The sequence below is a fragment of the Anarhichas minor genome, unplaced genomic scaffold (assembly GCF_050575085.1).
Source record: "Anarhichas minor isolate MPS153535 unplaced genomic scaffold, ASM5057508v1 ptg000011l, whole genome shotgun sequence".
NCBI lineage: Eukaryota > Metazoa > Chordata > Actinopteri > Perciformes > Anarhichadidae > Anarhichas > Anarhichas minor.
This window is the reverse complement of record NW_027466457.1, coordinates 6334472-6359994: the sequence shown is the minus strand read 5'-3', so window position 1 is coordinate 6359994 and position 25523 is coordinate 6334472. Positions and strand designations below refer to the sequence as shown.

Here is a 25523-nt window from a genome sequence, read left to right as displayed (position 1 = left end):
GAATAACAGATAATGTTACCCAGTTGTTACATTGGAGCACCACTGCAAAGTTATTCCTCACTGCACGTTTTACTGAAGGAAATGACAAAAACAACAAAATATCACACATTATATCAAATATTTGTCTGTCATGTCACTGCAGGAGCAGTAGACTAATTTAGACAGAAAACATGCCCCAGCCATGTTGTCAATAAATACTGTTTTACTGACTGGGGGGCTACTCTTTAATCCACAGCCAAAGCATGTTGTCCATCAGGGATTAAATTAATCCAAATTCCATATATTTTTTTTAATTTCTCTGACACAGAGAAATAATACACAAACCGCAAGTGAAGTTCTTACACAAGTACTGTGCTTTAATACAATGTTGAGATACTTTTACCATACTTGGGTACTTTCATTAAACTGTGTTTGACTTCTGCTTACTTTTGTAATATTTTAAGCAAAAATGCCAAACCTTCTCAACTTCTGAAATGTGAAGATTTACTTCTTTTTTTGTGTGTAAACTGAATATCTTTAGGTTGTGGACTGCTGGTCAGCGAAAGCAGGATATATTATTATGTCTCCTTTGACTCTGGGAAGTTGTGAGGGGCATTATTTTTAACATCTTAATTAAAGACAAGAATCAAATAATCCTTTGTGATCTCATCAATCGAGAAAATAATTGGGAGATAAATCAGTGATGAAAATAATTGCAAAATAAATTTAGATAATGTAATAAGCACTTTTGCTGCATAAGGTTTTCTTGTAAATACCTCTTTAACCTCAGCATTTCTTTACATGTAATGCAGTACTTTTATTTTGTTGTGTTTATTTATTGGTACTTCAAATGATCCACTTCTTCCACCACTGACATAGTTCAGTAATAAATAAAGTTTTAACTGGTTTTGATTTGATTACAATTACTATACGATGCTTATTTGCACAAACAAACAAATACTAATGTTTCCAACGTGGCATCGATTTCTCACTCGTACATGTTCATGCAGGTGTATTAATACTTCCTCCTGTGTGTGTGTGTGTGTGTGTGTGTGTGTGTGTGTGTGTGTGTGTGTGTGTGTGTGTGTGTGTGTGTGTGCGTGTGTGTGCCGGCCCCGCCCACAGCCTCTCTCCTCCGTGACGTAGCAGGCAGTATGTCGCCAATAGTCTTCAGTTGTAGAAATGGCAGCGCTGAGACAGGAGCATCGGTATGGGCTCTCCTGTGGCCAAATCCACAAAAACACCCCGAACCAAACTCTTTATCACGTCAAACTCACTGACACTGCCATCCGGACCCTCGAAGGCTACCAGAACCTGAAGGTAGGACAAATCATCGTGTTGAACTTTGGAGCTTGTGTGTGTTGTTTCAGCTATATCTTCATTTTCTTGAATCGCCTCCCAACTCCGTGAACTGTAAAAAAAAAAATCCCAATTTGGAAACGCAGTTTGTTCTTCCCTTTTGGTAGAATTAAAAAGTATAGTTTCAATAGTTCAGCAGCTCAGATCACATCGACAGAGCGTTGGTGGCTGATACATGATTTTGGCTGTTATACAGTAGAGGACTAAGCTTTATTAATTATGATCATAACAGGCAATTCAGTAGGCTTTGATGAATGAAAGGATTTCATTAAATTCCCCTGTAAGCCCTGAGTAAAAATTGTTTTGTGCGGAAAAGAAGAGGCTCGGGCTATTTTTCAATTGTGCATGTCTACTTGTTTACCAAAGCGTAATCTCCCGGAAAAAACAACCAGTATTAAAGTTCCCAAATGACAGATTTGCGCATGTGCCCTGAGCGGTGAAAGCTTGCTGGTTTCTCTGCTTTTCTAAACATACATTGGATTTAAAATTCATTATTTAGAGTATAGGCGACTACAGATGATTCTCAGTCATTTTAGGTTGAAAAAAAAGGCAGTTTTTTTTAGCTCGTTTTGCTCACGTGAATAAATTAATGAACAAGCTACCAAGCGAATTATTCGACTGCTCTGAATCCGGAGACTGTTTTATTGCTTTTATGGTCCATTAGATCAAGATAATTTAGTCTCTCCAAATGGTCTTTCCTAGAGCAGTGATTGATAAGTCAGTTAAGTCCCACAGTTATTACTGCAGTTAGAGGTTCATTTGTTTTTAGTTGTTTAGTTTGTTTTTTTAAAACAAAAACTGTAAGTGTTGCCACAGTGTGGGAAAAAAAAGCGTGGATATACTGAGCTGTATAGTCTGCATCGGGCTCGGTGGCAGGGCTCGACAAGTTGTCGCTGTGCTCTTGTGTATTATTGTTTTTTGCCCTTTACACGCCTGGAAGCCCGCCCAGCTCCGCAGCTCATTGGTCTGTGAAGCAGAGTAAACTCCAGAGCTCACACAGCCTGACAGCTTCTTCCAGGCCGGAGCAGGCAGGCAGGAGAGGCTACTGCAAAACTTCTCCAAGTGAGAGACCACCCCATAGAAAATATTGTAACAGACCGCTGGACTCCCACTGAGATGTTGTCCTCAGGAGCCTCTGAAGCTGAAAGAGTTCATGTTATTAGATGGGATTTGTTCATAAACTGTTCTTATACTTTGTATCAAATTAGGGCTGCAACAATGTATCTTTATTTTCTCAAGTAATTCTTCGCTCTATGAAATTACAAAAAAATACAGAAAAATGCCATAATCTTAATTACACAAATGTGAAATATATTCAATTGGCTTTTATGTAAGACTTAGAAAACAAGCAAATACTACTTATTGACAAGTCAGAACCAGTGAAACTTCGCTGCTTTTGCTAAAAAAAAATGACTTTAACAATCAATCGATTATCAAAAATAGTTGCAGAGTAACTTTCTCCTGATCGACTAATCATTTCACAAATTTCACAAAGCTTACATTATTTCCTTTTAACGTCTTGTTTCGTCTAACGAACAGTCCAAATATATCAAAACAGTTGCTGATTCATTTTCTATTGATCCTGTGATTCTGTAAATTGTACCACTATCTAAAAAGACACTCCTTATATAAAGGTTTATTATTGTGAGTGATGGCATCTGTCACTAACAACTTTTGACTGGCCAGGTTGTAAAATATCCCTTTGGCTAGTGTTTATTGTTTCTGTTTTGTAATAAGGCATTTATAAATGCTGGTAATCCTGTAATATTACTCATGGCTTTCTCACTCTTTAATACTTCATCTTGTCTGCAGTTATAAAAAAAGATTTTGACAAATTTACTGTGGCAAAGGGTATTTGTCACAACCTGGCAACCTCAACATTGAAATTCTTATTAATACAAATTACTAATACATAACCTATAACTGACATCTATAAAGCTATTACACGGCCTTTGTAAAAGGTAACTTATTAGACAGTGGTACCAATTAATTGGCATATTGTTTCAGCTGCAGTGAATACTCCAAAATATGAATAAATTGTTGTAATATTTCAAATTATCATATAAAAATAAGCTTCTTTATTCATATTTTCCCTATGGCTGTGTTGCTATTATTTATTATTCCATTCAATATTAAAGCAATCGGATGATGAAGAAAATCTGAACAATTCTCTTCAATAGGGAAGACATTTCCCCAAACCATTAATAATAAATCAAGAGCGCTGTCAATCCCAGGCACAGCTGTACTTCACAGATAGATGTCTCCATCTATTAACTATGTATCATGTTGCCTCAAAGGCAGGTATATTTTATGATTTTAATATTTATTTATCAGTTGGGGGTAAAAGAACAATATGATGTTGTGGAGCATAACGCGGTGGTCTTGGAAGGCACTGCAGTTATAAACCACAGCACACAGGGCTTATAAAAAGTGCATTAATAAAACATACAACTTGTTTCAGAAGTAGCTTCGTCTTTTCTCTGGGATCTGTTGTAGCTTTTATTCATTTATTCATCTAGAGGGAAAATCAGCTGAAACACACAAGTCACTTTGACTGACACAAGCAAAGTTGTCTGTGGGCGATGGATTGATAGATCACACACACATTCCTCAGAATATTAGGGCCAGAAACCCCTGAACTGTAGATTTAATGATATAGAAATAGGGCAGCAATTCATCAGGGCAAAGACGGATGGGCAATGGCAATTATGGCAACGTTTTGTCATTTAACGAGGAAAGTTTACCAATCCTTGTCTAATCAAACCTGACTGCTGTTATCTACAGAAACCCACTGAGCACAGCTGGAACACTGGCGATATATTTTCACTCATAATGTATGAGCTGTCCATTAGATTAAACATAATTCCTGAATCAGTGACCAGTTTCTTCTTTTTCTCTCTCTCTCTCTCTCCTCAGGCATCACTATCGAATCAGCCAGCGATTTGCTTCAAGGGAAGCCAGGGGGTAAGATGTTTAGCATTCTCTCCTTCATGCCTGAGAGTTTGAATGCTCTAATTAACTGTGATCTGCTGCGGAGCTCACTTGTGACAGTTCTTCTGCACATTGCATGCATCCACGAAGAGGTTGAAAATCCACCGACTGTCATTTCTGTTGGTGGTTATTTTGTTGCATTGGACTGTTTTCTTTCTTAAAAGAAACGGAAACATCCAGCGATCAACGCGGCGGGTATAGGGCTGCTTTGAATGCACCAGAAGCCCAAAGTCTGATGGAAAGGTGTCGCTACTTTGCTCAGTTATACGTTGTTGTGTTAAATAGCCTGGAGTGCATGAGTACATACAGAGACAAAGTACGTCATCTACAAAAATACTTGGCACTACAAACAAGAGGGCATTCCTGTAAAGCGTCTGTAAAGAAGACAGATGCATGTGCCGGCCAGATTATCCGGGCCACTGTTACACCCTCCCTGGGTCTGCCTGCTAGGCTGCTACACATTTACCACAAAATCGGCCACGTCTAAAAGGAGCTGTTCTAATCCCTGCAAGAGCCGATTGCATTGACGAAAGTGACTTCGCGCTGTACACAAATGCCGGCCCTGTGTGCTCACACGGACCCTGGAAGCCCGGAGACAGGGTACGCTATACCCCCAGGCTGCTAGCCAGGTTACTGGGTCAGGCTTGCAACTGGGGAGGCTTTGTTCAAGGAGGGGGAGGAGGTATAGGGGGGGTTGGCGAACCCCAGGGAGCCCCCGTGTCTCCATGCAGACATGAAAGATTTGAAATACGGGAATGATACATGAGCGGTGGAATTTTTCGCCTGGCAGGAAGCAAAATGTGTCCAAAACATAAATAATGTAAACATGTAATGAAACATCTGTAAAACGAGCAGCAGATTAACCTGCTTATGAGAGTCTTTCTGTGAAGAAATGTTAAGTGAGTGCAATTTAAGTGTTCTTTAATCACTGAATAGGATTTGGTGATTATATCACGTTTGGCACATTACATATTCAAATTGCTTTGCGGAATTCGAGCACGAGCTCCCTCCCCCTCTGACAATAGTCCCCGAGCTGGACGATTGGGCATTAATGAGGTAGCTGCAGCCATTGGTAGTGGGGGAGGCCAGATTAAGCCGTTAGTGGGGGGAGGTTGTTGGTGAACATGGCAGTCTGGCATAAAACAGGCTGAGGAGATAACCAGTATCTGTGTCTCCAGGTTGGTGGTTTAAAGCATCACAGATGCAGCTAGTTTTTATTTGCTGAAGCTCATCTCTTCCCCAAAAGCAGCGTGAGCTTCAGGAGGTCATGTGTGGCGAGGGAAGAGGTTTGTGTCAGGTGCCAGCTGCAGAGCTCCATCACAGAAGCCACGACTGCCTCTCTCTGATCTTTGTCCTCGCTCATGTCACATTTCCTGTAAAGGGGCACTTGCAGGGCCACAAAAAACCAGAGGAATTTTTCAAATCACTGTCTTGGCATCACTCCAGGGCTCAGCGGCATCAGGGGCCAGGGCTCCATATCGAGAAATAGCACGCTGAGGTTTTTTCGGCTGCCTCTCTCTCTGACCCTGCAGCATTTATCCCGACTATTGTAAATTGTCTGCCAAGCTTGTAGTCATGCGATGAAAGACACAGGCTCTCCCGATGCCTCGAAAACTTGTTCAAGGCAACTGTGAAACTTACAAATTACAATATAATAAATTCTGCTTTTCAATCTAGCTAAACTCTATTTTTACTCGCCTAAATGAGGCGTAAACAGACTTAAAACGTGAAGACATTGGAGGAAAGTGAACCGAATGGGTTATCAATAACTAGCGTTTAGAGCAGCGAAAGAAAAGGCAAAAAAGTGTAGTCTGTGATGCAACTATGACGAAATTAGAGAAGTAAAAGCTGCAAATTGAAAAGAAAATAGGTTTCTGGATAACTTTGAAATAATCACCAGGGATTAAGGAATATATTCAGAGCATGGCCTGGGTTCCCATGAATTTCACATCGTAGTGCTTATTTTCTCTCAGTACTTGTGACGCTGCCTGCTTGTTGGCATGATCTATATCTGTGTAGTAAGAAATCAAGCTTGTGCTAGTTTATCAGATACAAGCTGCAGGGTGCATATTGATTAGGAAATGTGTTCTGTCCATTGCTATTGTGCTTTTTATACTGCTTTGTCTTGATATTTCCACTCAAACTTCTGTATGGGTTAGCGAGCACAGTATCTCACCTGTTACACTGCAAAGTTGTGGCATTGAGTGGTTCAGCATTATTTTTGTACCACTCAACATAATGCTGCTGTAGTAAACATGGGCATTGCGTTTGAATACTCTACGCTGTGTCGGGTGTGAAATCAGTTTCGTTTCCTCCTCAGTTCATGAATGTTGAATTGCAGTTGCCAGAGTAATTGTTTTTGTTTATGGCCCTGTCTGTATTTATGTGCACAGCTGTCACATGAAGGCAGCGGTGTTGGGATGAGGGGAATGTAGAGGTGCTCTTAAAGATATTCTCATGACGACTGTGTGTGAAGGCTGAGCTTCCCCTGGGCTCCCTCCCGCCGGCCCTCTTGATTATTTTGCCATTTCACGCCATGTCTTGGCTGAATCCTTGGGAGACATCAGGGCCTCTATCTCACACACGGCTGCTCTGACTCTACCCACCGCCACCTCGCCGCTTTGCTTCACCTCCCGCTCGCACTGCAAATAAGCTTTTGCAGTGTGTATGTGTGCATGCGCACATCTTTTTTTTTTTCTCCTTTTTTTTCCTGGAAGCTAATTAGAATAACAATAACAGGAATGTGGTTTGAGAGCCTTCCTCTCCCAGTGGCATAGCAGTGAGAGGGAGAGTTGTCCCACGTGTTCCTGAAAGGGCACACGCCGCTCTATTCATCCAGATGTGTTAAGCGAGGCAAGAGTCTCTGTGTTCTCCGCTCGTCTGACGCCGAGTGTGTTTATGCAGAGCTATTTGGCCTTTGGATCTTTGGATCATACAGTATATTTTAGGAACGAGTCTCATGAGATCCTTCAGTAAAAGAGGAATTTGCTTTACTTAGCTCCTCTGTCATTATTGTGTTCTTTTGCTTCCAATAAGGGATTTCGAAGGCAAGGTTTTAGTAGAGTATTGTACGGTTGCAAGAGTGCTGTAAAAGATTAGAAATAAATGGCACAAACTGGACACAAAAAACTGAAAAAAACTAGAAACAGTGGAAACACGCACACACAGTTGTGTGTTCTTGTTGTGACTTTGTGTTGTTTGTTTACATTCCAAGATAATCTGGAACCCTAAAGACGAAAGAAGGAACTGTCACCCTGGGAAACTGGAAATAGCAGCGAGAAAGTGCCTGTTTGATTGATTATTAAGTAACAGGCTTGTTATCCCACAACTCAGCGAGCAAAGCCTTGAAAGATTTGAACAACCATAACATATTACCACTGACATGAAATGAGAGACAATGAATGGGGGGGGGAAAGGAAATGGAGATGCTGTTTGACAAGGAAATGCAACAGACAATGTTCTGTGTGCTCATTCACCCCACAGGCTATTTGGGTATTGGCATCAGAATCAAAATCTGAGGAATGACTAAATATAATGCTAATTATGCTGTGTGTAATTGATGGCAGTGTGGTGCTCTCATTTACTTAAAATGTCTTGTTTTTGTGGAGACCCTGGCGGATTGTGTGACAGTGTACATTTCACAGTCAGTTTTCTTGTTTGTTGTGTTCACAGAAAAGTCGGTAGCTGTATAATATTCACATCGCAAGATACTCAATTAATTTCAGCAACATCTTTTACATCGTTCAAGAGAACTAAGCCTCATTTTGCCATCTAAATGAATTCAAACCAGGAGTCGTCAAGATCTTTAAATATGTAGATTATCAAAGCAAACCTGTTCTTTTTTAACATTCAATAAGTCGTTTGGTATTGTAAAAAGAAAACAATGTTGACAATAAGGAAACAGTTCATACACTGGCATCTGAGGAGTCTTATCACAAACATTTTATCCTCAGATTTAAATGCGGCACGACCGGATATGAGCAATACCAACATTACAAGTAAGCATGGGCAGTGTTTTTGTGTACAGTCGAGAGGAAGCTTAACCCCAAGAAACTAACACCATGAGGTATTGTTACCCTAAAGACAGACGGCTTTAACAGGCTTAAATACCGTATTTTCCGCACTATAAGGCGCACTTAAAAGCCTTTAATTTTCTCAAAAAACGACAGTGCGCCTTGTAATCCGGAGCGCCTTATATATGGATCAATTGGTTAATTGGTTGATCCATACTGGTTGTACACGGCGCTCTGTCAAAATGTTTCAGTACGACTGGTAAACTACAAAGCCGCACCGCGGTAAACACCGGTACTGTGCTTACTCCTAGTCCAACACCACTTGTGTGTATAAAGACCCCAAAATGGCACCTTTCAAGAGACACGCTTACGACGCTATTCTATTCTATGCGCCTTATAATCCGGTGCGCCCTATATATAAAAACAGTTCTAAAATAGGCCATTCATTGAAGGTGCGCCTAATGAGTGCACTATTCTGCTCACCTTTTGCAACCTGATTTTACACACCACATCTCTATGCATGTGTTGGATTTCCCCCTCTTTTATCAGGTTTGGACATAAATTCCAAGTAATGGGAGTATAGTGCAATGCTCCAAGTGGTTTGTGGGATTGCTGCAGTAAAACAGCCTAGTTGTCAACAAGGGAAACACATTACTGGTGTCAGTGCGTCTGGGGTCTAATAACTAGCGTGTAACAGGAATTTCCTAACTGGCATCATCTAATGCAAATTAGGCACGGTTTAGATGGGGGAATCCATTCACAGAAAAACACAGTCTGAGTGATTGTTGTTTGTAGTTTTTCCTTACATATTGCGAATAGAGGAAAAAGTGGCCTAACATTTAACATAGGCTTTAAAAACCTCCATCCCTAAAGAGGAAGGCACCTACAGTTAGGAGGGGTGGGGAATCGGGGGAGGGGAGACGGAGAGTGTTTGTTGAGGTTGACAGATTAGCCCCAGCCTCTTTGGAAAAAGACTGATTCTGCTTGGCATAACAGGCAGTACCTTGGGGGATGCTCGTCAGTTGCCCATCCCCATATCCCCGCACGAACTCCCGTCAGTCCCCACCCCCCTTTTTCTTTGCTTTCCTGTCTCTACCAACCCCCCTCGATGAATAGATCCTCAAGCACAGGAACCACCACATCCATCCAAGGCTCACTGGAAGCATGATGTAGACTGGAAGAGGGTCATACGGTTTGCTTTTAACAAATGAGTCACAGTGGAATTGTTGATCATACTGTAGAAAGCTCGGGGACAGTAAATTAGCATAAATAATGTGACCCCTGCGTTTTTCTGAGACACTGCACTTGCTTGTCTGCATGTGACAATGTAACATGGCTGACAGTTGAACGTTTTCTCCTGTCAATGCCTCAACTTGTGGAGTCCATTATATGATGTATAATCTGAACTTTGCACCAACATATAAACCTTTATATAATTAAATAGGAACAAATACACTTGCTCACGCCAGGATCCATCCCCCTCTTCTCTGCTGAGTTGCTCGTCACATTCCAAAAGGAAGACTTTTTAGGGCCATCCCTCATGCACTGGTTCTACTGGGAGCCACCGCCACCCACCCTCCCCTCCCTCCCTCCATTAACACCCAAACCCCCAATCCCTCCCTTTACCCTCCAACAACACACAGCCACACGTCCCCGCTGTTCATGAATAATCCAGGCGGCCCGACAGGCCATTGCACTCAGCTTTGTGGGGGAAGAAGCTAGAACAAAAGACGGGCAGCTCACAGAGCAGCTATGGCTGAGTAGGCTCAGATGAGAAGACAATGGTAACTAGTGTCAGTACAGACAGGGGCAGGAGGCACAGGCTTCAGAGTAAATCACATATCCAGGCGCCTGCTCTCATCTCAATGTTGCCATGCCAAATAGCAAAGCTGGGAACCTTGCCTTTTTGCTTTCATCTGGAGAGCAAAGAAAAGAAAAACAGAGAGAAACGATCCTCTCGTCTTTCCCTGCAGATGTTTGGACTGGACCAGACAGTAGATCTCTTTCGTGAAGCATTTTACTTCCTCCCCAGATAGCAGGGTTAAGAACTCTGTTTAACCTCATCAAAGATGAGCAGGTTAAACATCCGTGGGGAGTTAAAGATGAAGTTTTACAAGGACATCACTGGCGGTGTCCTTTGTCCTTGTTCAGCCGCTGAGCCCCCTGCCAAGATTTTCTGTTCCAGTCCAGTACACACCTTACAACAGCCTGAAAGTATTTGACATCTCCAAACACACAGGGCCTGGAGTAACAGATGTGGCTGGGCTGAGGCCACAGAGGCAGTTATTGTACCAGCCCGTACGCCCCATGGGGGGCTACACTGACGAGGTGTTAAGGATTGCTGTTCTGATGCCATTTGGGGTCTTTTACTGTAACTGTCCAACGGCTAAACTTTACTTACATCATGCACACAGCTCTCACTACTCTGTTCCTTTTTAAATTGTATGTAACTGACATGTGTTATTAGTACACTCTGATGACAATAATACCCCGTTAAGCTTTGCTCAGATTAATTCATCATCAGATTAAAGGATTCTCACAATCATAATTAAAATATTATGGAGCATAAGCAATTTAATTATTCTTTCCCTGGTTCAGAGCTGGACAAATAACGCTGATTTAATAGTTATTTCCATAAAATTAAGAACTCCGACAGTAGGAATAGCACGTTCAAATTATACATCAGAAAAGATTTTAATATAATTGAAAATGTAAATAAATTTTTAATAACTACAATGCCATTTTTTTTATAATTAAAAGAACTTGAGTAAAACTGAGTTTAAAAAAAATACTTGCCTCTTCGTGAAGGAGTCACTTGCAGGATTCTGTTTATACATAATAAGATTAGACTCATTTTGTGCCTCAGAGTCCCAGAACATCACCCTCTTACAGTATACAGTATGTGTGCCATACAATACAAGTATTGATGTGGCCATTAATAAGCATGTAACACAAAAATGCACTTGAACCAATTTTCTGTCTGGATATGTGTCCATGACTCACCAGTCCTTGAACTGAGAGTACTGGAAGTATATATTTCTATGAGCTGTTATTAGCAGAGTCTGAACTCTGAACTCTGTCAGCCACTATGACAGCTTCTGTGTGTACTTATTGTGACTCATATTTAAATTGAGCATCATAAGTTCAGTGTCTTTGCTTCTATTGTTGCTTGTTCATTGATGTGTGTACATGGTGATTCCACAAAGTCTCTCTCTCTGTTAACATGGAGCCTAAACCATCAGCTAGATATTTGACCTCTCTCCCTGCATCAGCACTGTGGGAGTGTGAGGCCTCCTCAGCCTAAAAGAAGGCAAAACGACAACACACGAAAAAAAACACATGGCCTCAGGGGATCAGAGCAAAGCTCCACATGGAGATGTCTATGACTCAGCGTCTCTATGCAAATCTGCACCTACTACTTGACTGACAGCAGCGTCAGGATCACAAACCTGTGGGCACAATGGTGTCACTGACTAAACACATGAAAAGTCAAAGTTGACTCAATCAGGCTGAGTGTGATGATGGTAACACTGGCCACTTTGCATGATTTGGTTGTGATGTTAAGTGTATTCTATGGTCACTGTTTAATGCTGAAATCTGTAAATCTCTTGTTGTTCAGACTACAACAATGTTGTTGAGTAGGTTCCTCTTGTTGTTCTTGTTGTTCTTGTTCCTGTTGACTGACCAGGAAACGAGGTCATGAATATGTTATTTCCTGAAGTGATAATGATTATCAAGTAAGGAGGGTGTCTCCTAAAACACATAAAGGTTTCAAATGCACCACCAAACAGATGGAGAAAGTCTAATAATGACCCATTAGTTAATAAAACACATTTGATTTGAACTTTACTTGTTTTTACCAGTGGGTTCAGACCATTAAAGCAAAACAATATAACGTTAAAAAGAAGAAAGAATACATTCTTCCGCTTACAAAAGAAAACTTCAACACAGAGCAATAAAAGCACCGTTGCTAAATGCAACACACTCTGGTGTTCTGCAGCCACAGCAGTACTTGGTCTGGTATGGCCAGTAGCCGTAGGGTGGCGACAATAGCCTGACTGATACTGAATATGTTGATGCTGATATCAATATTTGAGAGATATCTGATAATGGCCAATAATGTCTTAATCACCTAAAACATAATTTTTGGCATTTCTGCACTGACATGTCTTCTTTGTTATTGGCCAACATACTGTATACACCCATACCAAAATATCTGGAATTAGTTTAAATCAGCCAATATATTGGTTGAGCTCTTGTGGCAACTTTATGTAGATATTGCTCTGTAACTGACAGTTCTGACTCAGTTTGTTGACTTAAGGATCATTCTGTTCCACTGTAACACTATTTGTTTTAGGGACCGATGTTCAGTCAAACTTTCTCAAGATAGGTTTAAAAGCAACTTTTTACAGGAATGTTTACATTAAATCTTCTGCCAAAAGACAGGTAGTAATTTGAGACACTTTTGTTTCTGTACAGATTAAATAAACCAGATATAACATGCCAATTAGTGAGTTTTAGGTGCTCGTCTGCAGATTTTGTTACCTGCATAGTGTAAACCGTCAGGCTATCCATTTCCCCGTTTCCAGTCTTTGTGCTAAAGTCAGCTAATTGAGGGCTGGCTGAAGCATTATAGTTATCGTACAGACATGAGATGAGAGTATCAATTCTCTCAACAAACTCTCGGCAAGAAAGCGAATCAGCGGTTTTCCAAAAAACTAGTGCTTGAAGTTTCAAGTTTAGAGTCTCGTGTTGTGTTATTGTCTGTGAACCTGATGTTACACCGACAGGCTCTCCTTTAGGAGTCAGAAACTGGGAACTAATGGGTTAAAGGACATATGGTTATGTAGCTTGAGAAGGAAGCTGTGAATAAAACGGGGGGCGACCTCTGAACAGTCTGACCTGAGTGACATTGATTAGAATTAGAATGTGAAGTGTGCACGGTGGCATGGACGGGGGTGACGGGCAAAACTAATGCATGACTGGAGCGGGCTCATACTGCTGCCATCGACTGAAAGAGGGGACGTGGTGGCACTATTGCGATGCTAAATGTGTAAATGTGCGCTCTCATCTCATCACAGGCTAGCTTTTGTTTAACAGGACTGCCGTTTTTAAACAAATTCAATTGCAGTTCTTCTGCGTGTCCTCCTCCACGTCAATAACCCAATTTTAGTGACTTGTTGCTTCTAATTGTGGTCGCAGCTCCTACTACTTTACTAAAGTAAAAGGTCCTGAGGACACGGCTGGCCTCTTGTCTCTGCTCACTTTGATGCTTTTTTGGTTGATCGTCCTTAATTAGCGTAAAACCCAAAGCAGACGTACGCGGGACTCGGCTTTACCACTTCATGAGAACGGTCAGACATAAATAGGTCAGAATTAATGGTCAGCTGTGTGTCTTAAGTGTTCATGGCCTTGTGGGCCGCTTTGCGTTTTGTGTTGACATGGGTGGGCTTGTGCACATGAAGGGAAGCTGGAGGCTGATGGGGGTGGGGTGAATAGCATGCATTTGGGTTTTTAGAAGAGGAGGAGGGGTGTCGAGGCGAGGAGCTGTTCATTGGCTCCGTGCTGCAAAAAAAATGCTTATGGCTTTGCTGCATGACTGGGCATTTGTGACAGCTATAGTCCTGCCTGCCACATCTGCCGGGGACACTGTGCTCTCGGCCAGTCACTTTATAATCAATCACTCATGACTGATAACTAAAGAGGCAGCTTCAAGTACACCTGACTGTCGTTGTTTTTGAGACCTGCAGTTGAAAAAGGTCCTGTGTGGTGTGAGCTGTTGCAGCCATCTCACATTAAGAACAACTCATCAGTAAGCACGCGTTCATGCTGGTAAAGAATGGGTGATAATCACGGGGCTTCTGTTGGATCTAGGACACTATCAACAAAAGTAGTAAACTGTCCATTTTCAGGCTGAAACACAGCTGCAGGCGGTGTAGAAGAGAGCCCCTGCCAAATGTGTTTTAAAGGGCATGTTACCTGTTGGTTAATGACTTTCTATGTTGAATTGTCCTTTTAGGGGAAGTAGGTTTTTGGGTCATTTTATGTAAGAGGTTGCTGACTGAGATAGACTTCACCCTGCTGGCTTGTTTGTTGCTAGGGAGCGGCGGACAGTCTGTGACAGAGGAGGTTAACGTCTAAGTGAAAAAGCTGTCTGCTATACTATTGTTATGTTTTGCCTTTCAGACAGGCTCCCCCCATGACTGGCTACAGGTCATCATCCCTGACCTGGGAGGTACAATGTAGCCTCTGTGATTGGCCCAAGTGGAAGATTATTTAGGTCACATTTATCGAGTGAAAAATCAAAAAGAAAACGAAAAACAGTGAGTCAAGTTAGCTCTAATCGGCTTAAATAAAAGAAGCTGCTTTGTTGATTTACTTTATCCAGCGTTTTTCCCACTTTGAGATTACATTGAATCAGATCAGATTAAATCTGGGGAAAAATAAAACGTGCTTATTACATAACACATGACTCAAATTAGCAATGCGAGCAGATACAGTACACTGCAGCATGTGAGCGTGTGCGAGCTCAGTCAGACCCAAAGACAGGTGGTTCGCAGGAGATATTATTCGTCTCGCCAAATCAATTTGCAGAATTTCTTCCATTGTCTTTTATTTAAAATGTATATCTGCAGTACACATTCTAGCCAGCCTGAATGTTTGTTTTGTTCAGATAAGTGTAGCGTACTTATACAATTGTATCTAATATGAAAGGCTACCATTCGTTTTATTTGTTTAACTGATGAAAGGAAATGAAAAGAATGAGATAGCCTGTTAACTCTGCCAAAATGTATTTATTTGGTCCCATTTATTAAGTGTATACGTTTTTAATAACACATGCATACAACAAAGTTGTGCTTTATCAAACGTATATTGCACAAATTCTCCTCTCTCACAATTTATAGATTAGAATTATTCTGAATTGGGTCTCGATGGTTTGTCATTTTTAAAAAGTGGGTTCTCAAGGAATACAAAGTTTGGGAAACACTGTGCTAGAGAACACTGTAAAATGAATAACTATTTTCAATTTTCATTATAAAGATATTTTACTCCTCTAAATTCTTTTTTGCTTGTTTCTTTATTTGTCCTGACAGTACGTTAAGATCCCAGCGCCAACACCTGAATCTCCTGATGGACTGAGAGTCTTCTCGTTCTACCTTTCCAGTGACAGCAAAGACAAGCCTCAGTCCAGCTTCGACTGCATTCACCAGTATGTCTCGGGGTAAGCAGCACACATAACTCTTTCCACAGTCCGACCGCAGATGTAATTTGCAGTAAATTTGGTGTCAGACTTTGGCCGCAGGGCCTCACCAAACAGTGGCGTCTCTCTTCGGTGCAACAACAGACAGTACCACTGTCAGGCTATATTCAAATAAGACTACAAAAACACCAAAAGGCCGTCATGTCGCAACTGACCACAAAGGTGTGACCGGCAATAATTGAGAACAGAGAGCTAGTGTTTGTGGCTGCAGTGTCAAAGGGTTAGATTTTAACCTTTATAGATGATTTATAACACAGGACAAGAATTTACAAGCAAGGCACAGTTCACAGAACCTGTTATGTGAGTGTCACACAACATCAGAAAGGATTGTATGACAGCAAGAGTCTCCAGTGCTTGCGTTTGACAAATGGCCTGTTAATAAAGCCAGAGAATTATTAAACATAAACTCTCTCTCCTCCTTTCGTCTCCCCACAGGGAGGGCAGGGAACACCTGGAGGGCCAGGGCAGCATTCAGGACAAGATCACAGTTTGTGCCACAGATGACTCCTACCAGACGACCCGGGAGCGCATGTCTCAGGTGGAGAAGGACATCTGGAGCCGCTCAGCAATTGAGATAAAGCCGGGGCCAAGTAAGCTTTTGCTTAATATCTACATCCTTCAAGCACGTAGGGATCAAGGACAGATTTTCCATGTTCCCAGAAAGCTTCTAAACCATTGCTTCTCAACATTTTATCCTACTGATAATTGCCATATGGTGTGGAAGTTATCACATAATTGATCAAAGCGCTGCGTTGCAATCATTCATGCGAGAGGGATGTCTCTCTGTCTTGTAATTTTCCTTTCATTTTGACCAGATTGCTCAGGCGCTGTGCCAGCTCGCCTGCCAGCACCATTAATGTGATTGAGTTTGCCAGAAGTATGCGCTAACAAGTCTCATGCTGATGAAGTTTTGCCTAAAATGTAATTACACTGACTGGAATTTAATTAATTTTCATTTGATGAAATACTTCTAAATATCATCTAAAGAAGAGGCCACGCTTAACCTGGAATGATCCGGGCCTAACATGCCGGATCTTCGACTTGCAATTCATGTTTTCTATTCATTGCCGTCACCTTGTCTGAGTCGCGTAAATTGACCATGCTGAAACTTTATAAATGATCTGACCATTTAGAGGTCCTATGTGGATTTAAGTGCTTGTGTGGATCATATTTTATGCACGATAACATGTTGTGTAGACAAACGCTACAACATGATGTTTGGGGTAATTGCTGTAGAAGCCAGCTGTTGAAACGGGCTCCAACAAATTGTATTGCCACGCTTTGCTGTCTCTCAGAGGCTTTTACAAAATAAACTTAATCTGGCACATGCATGCACTTAATGCAAACGTTAGAAAAGACATTCAAATCCTGGTTATAAACACGCAGTGACAGGACATCCCGTTTTACTTGAACATGTCATTTCAAGCACACGGCTGTCGTTCCCTTCGCGTGGACACCAGAGAGAGAAATAAATGGGTTACGGCTCACAGCACGTTTCTTATGCAGTAGAGAGCACACAGTTGTTTTGTGGTGACTGGCTGTCTTTTTATGGTACAGTAATGCTCGACTCATCAGACAAAAATTCCATGTACTAAATCACAATTACAGGTTGCAGAGTAGAAAAATGTCCACAAATTAGATAATAATGTATGATTTAAAGTTCAGTTGCGTCAGGGGGAAAGAAGGCACTGACAAATAGGCAGCCGAAATGAGTGCACACTGGGTGTCAGACAAGTTGGTAAAAGTTTTTCAAAATAATATGTTTTGAAGTCATTCATTTCCAATTATTTTCCTCCATTTTATAGATACATTGTTGCAAACAGTTGCTATTTTTATTGTTTAGTCATAAATCCGTCCACTAAAGTGTGTCAGTTACTTTAGGTGAGACATCAATGTCGTCAAGGGAATAGTATCATCACACTGCGGTTGCCTTGAGGGTCTCAAGACGTCTCAAGCTGCTTTCATCTATCACCCCATCAAACAACGGTTGTAGTTGCAGCTTGGTTGAAATGCGGCAGTACAGGTTGTTTCAGAGCAGTAAGGATATGTGCATGAAATCTTTATGACTTGGTTTAGATGTTGAAACAAGCTCCTGCAAGACTGTTACAGTTGGCAAAGTTTATTTAAAGTGACTTTGTTTGAACCTTACAAGGAACACTGTATATTGCTAAAACTGAAATCTAAAATTACTTTTAGAAAGTGCAACGTTTTAACAGTATAACTGTACTGTAAAACCCCTCATATGAGACCTCTACCATGCTGCCCCCGTGAACACACTGTTAGTATTCGACCTATAGCAACCTCCAAAGTATGGCTTAAGGTTGTAATGAGATTACGGTCTGCAGATATCTATAGGCACTGCCTGCACAGGTCAAACTGCATTAGTACTGCAACAGGAAGAAAGGGCCTCTCTGTGTTAGTTGCTTTAGTTTCCATACTCTTCTGTTTACTCAGCAGTGGGCTAACCCTACTGTCAACCGACACAGAAAAGGGCTCAAGGTATTTAAATAGCTTTTTCAAATTGGGATAGAAGTGTTGCACGTACGCTATCTGTTGCTTGTACGTAAAGATGACAATAGAGAGATATAACGGAGATAAGATGTATTGTGTGCAGGCCTCGCTTTTAAAAGCTGGGTGTGATTTGTATAACTGGCCTGAAAACTGCATTGGCAATGATACGTGCTATTACAGGATACCGTCAACATATTTGAGTCCTGTTATCAGATCAGTTACAATCTCTTCGGTCTTCTCTAGTTTTGTCTGTTGTGGCAATAGTACGGCCATTCAAAACAGCTTTGGATTACTGCCGTGATAACTTTTTGATTCAACAACTTGCCCTTGTTTTCCACAAATCTCCTGTTGAAACTCTGCTATGCGTCCCTTTGTTTTGATTTTAGGTAAGTGCGTGAAGGTCCAGAGGAAGCAGGGTCTGGTATCAGGCTCAGATAGCAGCAACAAACACTCCCCCAGCAACAAGAGGAGCCTGGTTCCCAGCCCTGTGGCACACCGGCCCTTGAGGGATCGCATCATTCATCTCCTGGCCCTAAAGCCCTACAAGAAACCTGAGCTGCTACTGTGGTTGGAGAGGGAGCGAGCCAGTCCAAAGGACAAAGCTGACCTGACCTCGGTTCTGGATGAGGTGAGACATCTGGCACATTGCTCTGTCAAGACAGTCGACTAATGATGAAATATACTCAGATGTAACAGAAAATACCAAAATATTGATGCTTTTAGCTTGAGTTGATATCAGCTATAAAAAGTTGAAGTCAGTAAGTCTATTTCAGGCATATTTCCTGTGTTCACAATGTTTGAGTGTCCCACTGCAGTTATCAAGTGCATACTGTGCCACCGCTGTTGGTAGCAGTAATTAGGGCTGTGCTTTAATTATTTTTTGAGGAAAAGATTGTGTTTTGATAGTGATGTGGGTGTCTCCAGCTGGGCTCTGACTACTATTAGAATTAAAAGTGGCTGGTTTGTCTCGATTTATATCAGCAGGATTAAGTTGTATAAGGGTGGGGTTAAACTGATTACCGCGGAATAATACAGACCCACTTAGTCGCAAACAGGTCTTTTATTTAAATATAAGGTGGAGTTACGGCAGGTTAACACAGTGAGGTACATTTACAACCTCCGCTGGCCTCTTTTCCTGTTGTCCCCTTTCTGTTGATTTATCTAGATTGGGAACTGTCTGTTTTGTAGGTTGGTAAACTGAACCCTAAAGACCACAGCTACTCTCTAAAGGATGAGCTCTACAGACACGTCCAGAGAGAATGGCCTGGATATCTAGAGGAGGAGAAGCAACTCATCCATAGGCTCCTGCTCAGGTTGGTATTGAGTTAGCCATAATACACAAACATTGTTGTCATTTTGCTTTATTGAGAGAGTTGGAATGACTTTTTTTTAAAGCAATAGTTCGATATTTTGGGAAATCGATCCAGTTAGATGAGACGGTTTCATGTCTACGCTAAATATAAAGCTACAGCATAAAGCCTGGAAACAGGGGGTAACAGCTAACCTGGCCCAGCATGGGGGTAACAAAATAAACCACCCAGCACCTCTAAAGCCCGCTAATCAACACATTATTTCTTGTTTGTGTAATCCATACTAACACAGATGTTTAGAGGTCCTGGTAAGGGATTTTGTTACCTTTGGACAGAGCCAAGCTAGCTGTTTCGCGTCTTTGTGCTAAGCTAATCACCCGACACACACACGAGAGTGGTATGCATCTTTTCAGCTAACTATGTCAAACTACTACTCTAAAGTTTTTTTAGAGACCTGTTTGGGCAAAGGACTAAGGGATGGATGCATTTTGACAGTGCTGGCGTTAATACAAAAAGGCCACTTAATTAATGTTGAGGTCTGCTGAGATCATGTTGAAAGGGGAGCTTCAAAATCACTACTTCTTTGCACTGATGAACCTCTTAATGGACACATCAAAGCATAGGAAAGTATTCCCTGCACCGTGTTGCCAAATGGCATTAGAATGGAAGGTTCAGAGCAGCAAGGCTGAGCTTTTTAGGGTGAGCTTCATTCTCTCATACATTTCCTCTGCTTGCCAGTAAACATGCAGGCCATGTGCTTCATGAGCGTTTTGGAAAAAGCTCAAGTCCTGTTGGCTGATTGCACAATCCCCTCTGTTCACCACCCCTGCTCAGTGCAAAAAGCTTACTATTGTAGTCATCAAATTGTTTGCCAAGTGTGATAAAACTGTGATGCCCTGTAAATAGTGTCAACTCCAGATTTATTTGCTCTAGTTTCTTCATTTGTAGGAGTGGATTCTTCTTATTCAGACTTTCTCACATCTTTCATTCCATTGACAGTAATGTTTAATTGTTCCAAACTCCACTCACACTGGCCATGATTAAGGTTGCATGAATCCATTGTGGGGTGTGACTTGTTGTAGCGTCTGTTTGAGGAAGGAGCTGTAGGAAGCAGATTAACAGAGAAGAGGGTTTGGTCCTGCTGAGGTTAAATCTGCTGCGATTGTTCTGCTCACTGGACGTGTTTAGTCTTTGTGCTTGCCTCCTGTAGACTGCATCAGCAGAGACAACAAAACAAAACAAACTACACAGGCTAACCTTACAAAAAGGTTTGATAAAATGTAAAAGTTCTTTTTTTTTTATGTCAATAATTGTTTCTACTGTGGAAAAGCTGCCACCGCTGTCTTCTCTCTGGAAGCCGTGTCATAATAAATGATAATTGCTCATCCAGTGGCTCATAAATCTGCCAAAGCAAGCTTTATAACCTACATACTGCCTTTTTCTATTTAGCTTTACAGGCAGTTTTCCTCGCAGTTACTGTCCAACTAAAGATGCTGTGTTCTAAATCTTTCTACAGGAAACTTCAGCCTCTCCACGCTAGCCAGTTGAAGAGTCCCCAGTCCAACCCTTCATTCCTCAAAACTCCCGGGGACTCTCCATCACATCTCAGTCCTGCCAAGAATCTCTCTGCGGTAATTATTCACCTTGAATGAACTGCATTCTGCTACTTCTTCTTCCTTATACGACTGAGAATAGATAGGGCACTTCCTCTTTTGCAGATACATTACAATAAATATGATAAACTGCTATATCTTTGTGAAGTTATATTGAGCAGCTTCAGACTAAATATGGCCCTCACTGGAATCAAATAAATAGTGAGACAATTTGGGAAATATGCTTACTCGCGTTCTTCCCTGAGTGTGAGATGAGAAGATTGATACCACTCTCATGTGTCTCGTACAATAAATGAATAGCTGGCGCATGTAGTGTGACGCACTGTTTCTTGGCGGGGATTAGTTGTCGGCAATCAATGCCCCCCCTCCTCTGTAAAACAGTGAATTGTTGTTTTCACACCTCTATTTCCATATGGATAATACAAATAAGATACTCCGTGTTAACATGTGAGCTGTTGTTACCTGTGGACAGAGCAAGGCTAGCTGTTTCAAGTTCTTATGCAAAGGTAAACTAACCAGCTGTTGGCTGGTGTGGCGTCAATCTTCTCAACTAACTCTCTGCAAATACAAAGGAGTTAACTATTCCTTTAAAGTAAATATCTATTCATGCACATGATACAGGCACATTTGGCACATCTCATGTAACTTGCACTCAAAAGTAAAAGCTAATCAGTCACTATGTTCTCCTTTTTTCCCCCTGTAGAAACGCCCATTGCCCTCGGACCCATCTAACTGTCAGACCCCCAAAAAACAAAGACTATTAGACCAGTGTTTGCCTCTGCATTCGCCGTCTCATGGAGAGCACGGCACCAATGGGGCTCGTAGCTCCTCTAGTCATGGAAACTCGAGAGTACAGATCAAACTGGAGTTCGACAAAACTAGCAATCACCTCCAAGGGAGTACAAACGGTCTGTACTCGCCGCACAAACTCAGCGGGTCATCTACGATTCCCAAACGGGAAAGGACAGAGCCAACTCCTACTGCACCAAGCCCTAAGCCCCCACACACTGACACGTCCATTTGCACTGACCAACAATTTACCAACGGCCAACATAAAAAGAAAAGGTCCAAAAAGCACAAAGACAAAGAACGAGAGCGCTTAAAACCAGACTGGATTGAGACGAGTCCAGACCTGAAGCAGAACCGAGAAAATCTTAAAGGTAAATGGCCTTAAAACCATAAAACTGTCTCTGTAAGGTTTTTCTCACACTTCATGTTTCCTATTGCTGCCATGAGTCTGTTTTATATTATTTGGTTGGGCCATAACATTATCTTCTTTACTTAAGCAAAATGAAAACTCAGGTTTGAGTTATAGTCGCTGCTGGAGGCCAACAAGGAGCAATTGATACGTTTAAATTTGAAAGAGCAGTGAGTGTTGTTAGGATTGTAGTACTTTCTCAGCACCGCAGTCCTCACTCTCTGCTCCAGTCTGTTGATGATTGACTGTGAAACAGCTGGGTGACCTACGGTCGAGCGAGTCAGCAGGCAGCATTGCCTCCTACTCTGGGGCTGCAGACGTCACTGCTCGCCTTGGATCAGATCTCTAATCGGAAAAAGAGTGATAAATTATTCCGTCAGCCTTGATATGATGGGCACATCATTGCATTTGCATTGGCAGATTACTCTAACCGTTTTTTTTTTTCCAATGTGTGTGCGTGTGTTTTTCCTATCGACAGACCATGAAAGAGAGAAAACACCTGTCAATCGAACCTCCGCAGAAGAACTGCCCGACTATTTAATGTAAGATTCAGACACACTCTCTGCCCTGCTATAAATCCAAAAAGGGATTTATGATTCAGGAATGAAATTAAAATAATTGTCACATCATTAGTGGGTCCTCATACATCGTTGTTTAAATCATTTGTCACTGAGCAGTTTAGGTTTCAGAGTCTAACCCACTGTTGTTGAGAGAAGAAAACCGACCCCCAAAAGGGTTAGGATCAGCTTCAAAACATTCACGTAAATAGAGTTAAGCAAAGCCATGTCTAACTGAGCTGTCACAAAGCTTCCCTGAAGCAAACACACGACCTTATGTTTTACATTTATACATCTGGTCAACACATCATGCTGTTAAATCAGTGACGTGTCAGGCCTCTGGCTCTACCGTTCTGCACTGCCATCTACTGGAACAAATTAGAAACAACTTCTTATGTTTTTTTGTTTTTTTTCTTCAGAAAATACAGCGCCATAACAGCACTGGAGCAGCGGCAAGAGTATAAAGACGACTTCTGCGCAGAGTACGATGAATACAGAGCTCTTCATGATCGGATTGGGGCTATCACAGAGATGTTTGTTCAGTTGGGCTCAAAGATCAACACTCTCTCCCCGGGAACACAAGAGTACAAGGTACTGTCCGGACCAGGAGCCTTTAACTGCTCTAACAATGAACTGATCAGATACATGGCACCCTAACACGACTTTTCTTTTGTTGTCTTTTCAGCTTATGGAGGTCCAAATACTACAAAAGTACCGAAAGTATAAGAAAGTAAGAGCTGTTTGAATTTTAACTGATTTCATGTAACTCTTGTAGCACTATACACTGGGCATCACGCCAGAAAGACTCATATGAACATATTCATTTTTAAGTGATAAAAAAACAAAACATTTACCAATTAAAAGAAATCAAAAATAGAATAAAACATTATGAATTATCGATATGTTCACCACCTCAGTCTAATGTGCATTGTGGCTTGCCACATCACTTAGATTTTATTGTGAGGAGTATTTTGGAACAACAATTTATACAGGTCAGTAATTCTGCCTCTGTCAAGGTTTTTATACTGATAGTTGTCTCAGGCAACACGTCCCATTAAAGCACCTCACGTCATGTCCCCTGGACAACCTCCCATGTCATTTAGCAAGACATTTGGCATCTAACGTCAAGTCAACCCATTCCTTCTTTATTTTGGACATGGCTTTAATAGTTCAATCCCCTAATATAACTAGCCTACTGACACAATTACAATTTCACTCCGTTGATGAGAAAAATCTGCCTTATACAGCAACTTGGGGGCTTTGATTATGCTACTGAAACACTGAAGTACCCCCCCCCATGATGTTATGATGTTAATACGATGCCGACATGCGTTACCAAAAGCTCACTTGTGCCCATTTTTTTCTTTTCAGAAGTTCCCTGGTTATCGGGAAGAGAAGAAGCGATGCGAGTACCTCCATCAGAAACTGTCGCATATCAAAGGCCTGATTACAGATTATGACCAAGCACAGGGACTCTCCTAGTAACCTGTTTCTACCCTCAGCAGGGTGTAATATGACCGGACAAAAAGACTCCTAATGGACCCAAAGACTGCCCAGCTGGGTCCTGCAGTCGCTGAGACACTATTCACTTTACTTCTCCGCGTGTAAATGGAATCGAGGAGCAATGTTCTCTTTCAAAATTGGGCTGAGACCACCGACTCGTGATCAAAGGTTGCCCTTTAACATTATGGGTTTCAACTATGATTATCGCTGGATTCTGTTCTGCTGTAAAAGTGAAAGCCAAATCCATTTTTCTGAAATGTAAAGCAGATGTGATCCTTCCTGCTTGATTTGATTTTTAATCTATCCTTTATCTCGTCAGAACTAAGAAAAAATGTGTTGATTTATATTAAAAAACAGAGTATATAATTGATGGTACAATCAATCTTAGGTTGAAGCAAATGCTACTAAAGTCTTTATATTTAACAAACAGAGGAATCTGTTTAAATGCTGTTTGCTGACAGAAAGTCAACACCCTGAATTGCATTAATTATTCATTTGTAACAGTAATAAGATCACATATTGACAAAGATAAGGTCACTCCATTAACAATGTATCTCCCTTCAGACCACATGCTTACAAAATGTTAGCGGCCATAAAAAAAAAGAAATATATATATATATATATATATTCTTGCAGGACCGGGACCGTACAACATGTGTCTCAATCCATCACGAGTTTAAAGCATTATATGCAAAGTTCTTTGGGCATAAGGAATTTCACCATGTAGCTTTCTGCCAACGTCCTGTGTCATTTCGAAGGAATGTTGGAATGCCACAAAACCACTCCTCCCAGTACCTGAATGCTGGTTTCAAAATGGTGCTTCAGCACATCTAGTGTTAGATTCACCCACATGTAGCCTACCACAAACTGCCTTTTCATTATCAACTCTCTCAAGTGTTCTGGTTGCAGGTTTGTAAGTAATCATGCGTTATTTACGCTGTAGATGAATGACTACAAGCTCTGTGAAACATAACTTTGTACTCTACATGCAGTTCAAAAAGCTTACGGGGCATTTTATCTTGTTAATCGAGCTGTCCACGCATTGATTTACTATGATTTTGCTTTGGTTGAAGTATTTAGATAGATTGCAATAGAGATGCCTTTAACAAATTGGCCCGTACAATTTGTCGTCGGTCACTCAGTTCATACCACTTTGGTTCACTTCGGTGTAAAGAGCAGGCGGACCTCTAGAGGCTGCTAGCGGGTCTGTTAGACTCATTTTAGGCTT

The 25523-nt window shown here is 41.4% G+C and overlaps 1 protein-coding gene across 1 annotated transcript; it reads left to right on the top strand.

The window, feature by feature from the left end:
- Positions 1-1161: 1161 nt before the first annotated feature.
- On the top strand, positions 1162-24274 carry LOC142948015 (RNA polymerase II elongation factor ELL). The gene is made up of 12 exons (XM_076089894.1): positions 1162-1299; positions 4255-4302; positions 15437-15564; positions 16039-16193; positions 18501-18742; positions 19303-19427; positions 20941-21055; positions 21741-22197; positions 22714-22777; positions 23212-23383; positions 23478-23522; positions 24164-24274. The coding sequence occupies exons 1-12, from the start codon at positions 1162-1164 to the stop codon at positions 24272-24274; spliced, it is 1800 nt and encodes a 599-aa protein (XP_075946009.1).
- Positions 24275-25523: the final 1249 nt, after the last annotated feature.

Bases quoted from the DNA above. Each gene is read 5' to 3' on its own strand.
- LOC142948015 (XM_076089894.1), top strand. From the start codon at position 1,162: ATGGCAGCGCTGAGACAGGAGCATCGGTATGGGCTCTCCTGTGGCCAA. The intron at 21,056-21,740 runs GTAATTATTCAC...TTCCCCCTGTAG, and splicing joins CTGCCAAGAATCTCTCTGCG to AAACGCCCATTGCCCTCGGA. The intron at 23,523-24,163 runs GTAAGAGCTGTT...TTTTCTTTTCAG, and splicing joins AGTACCGAAAGTATAAGAAA to AAGTTCCCTGGTTATCGGGA.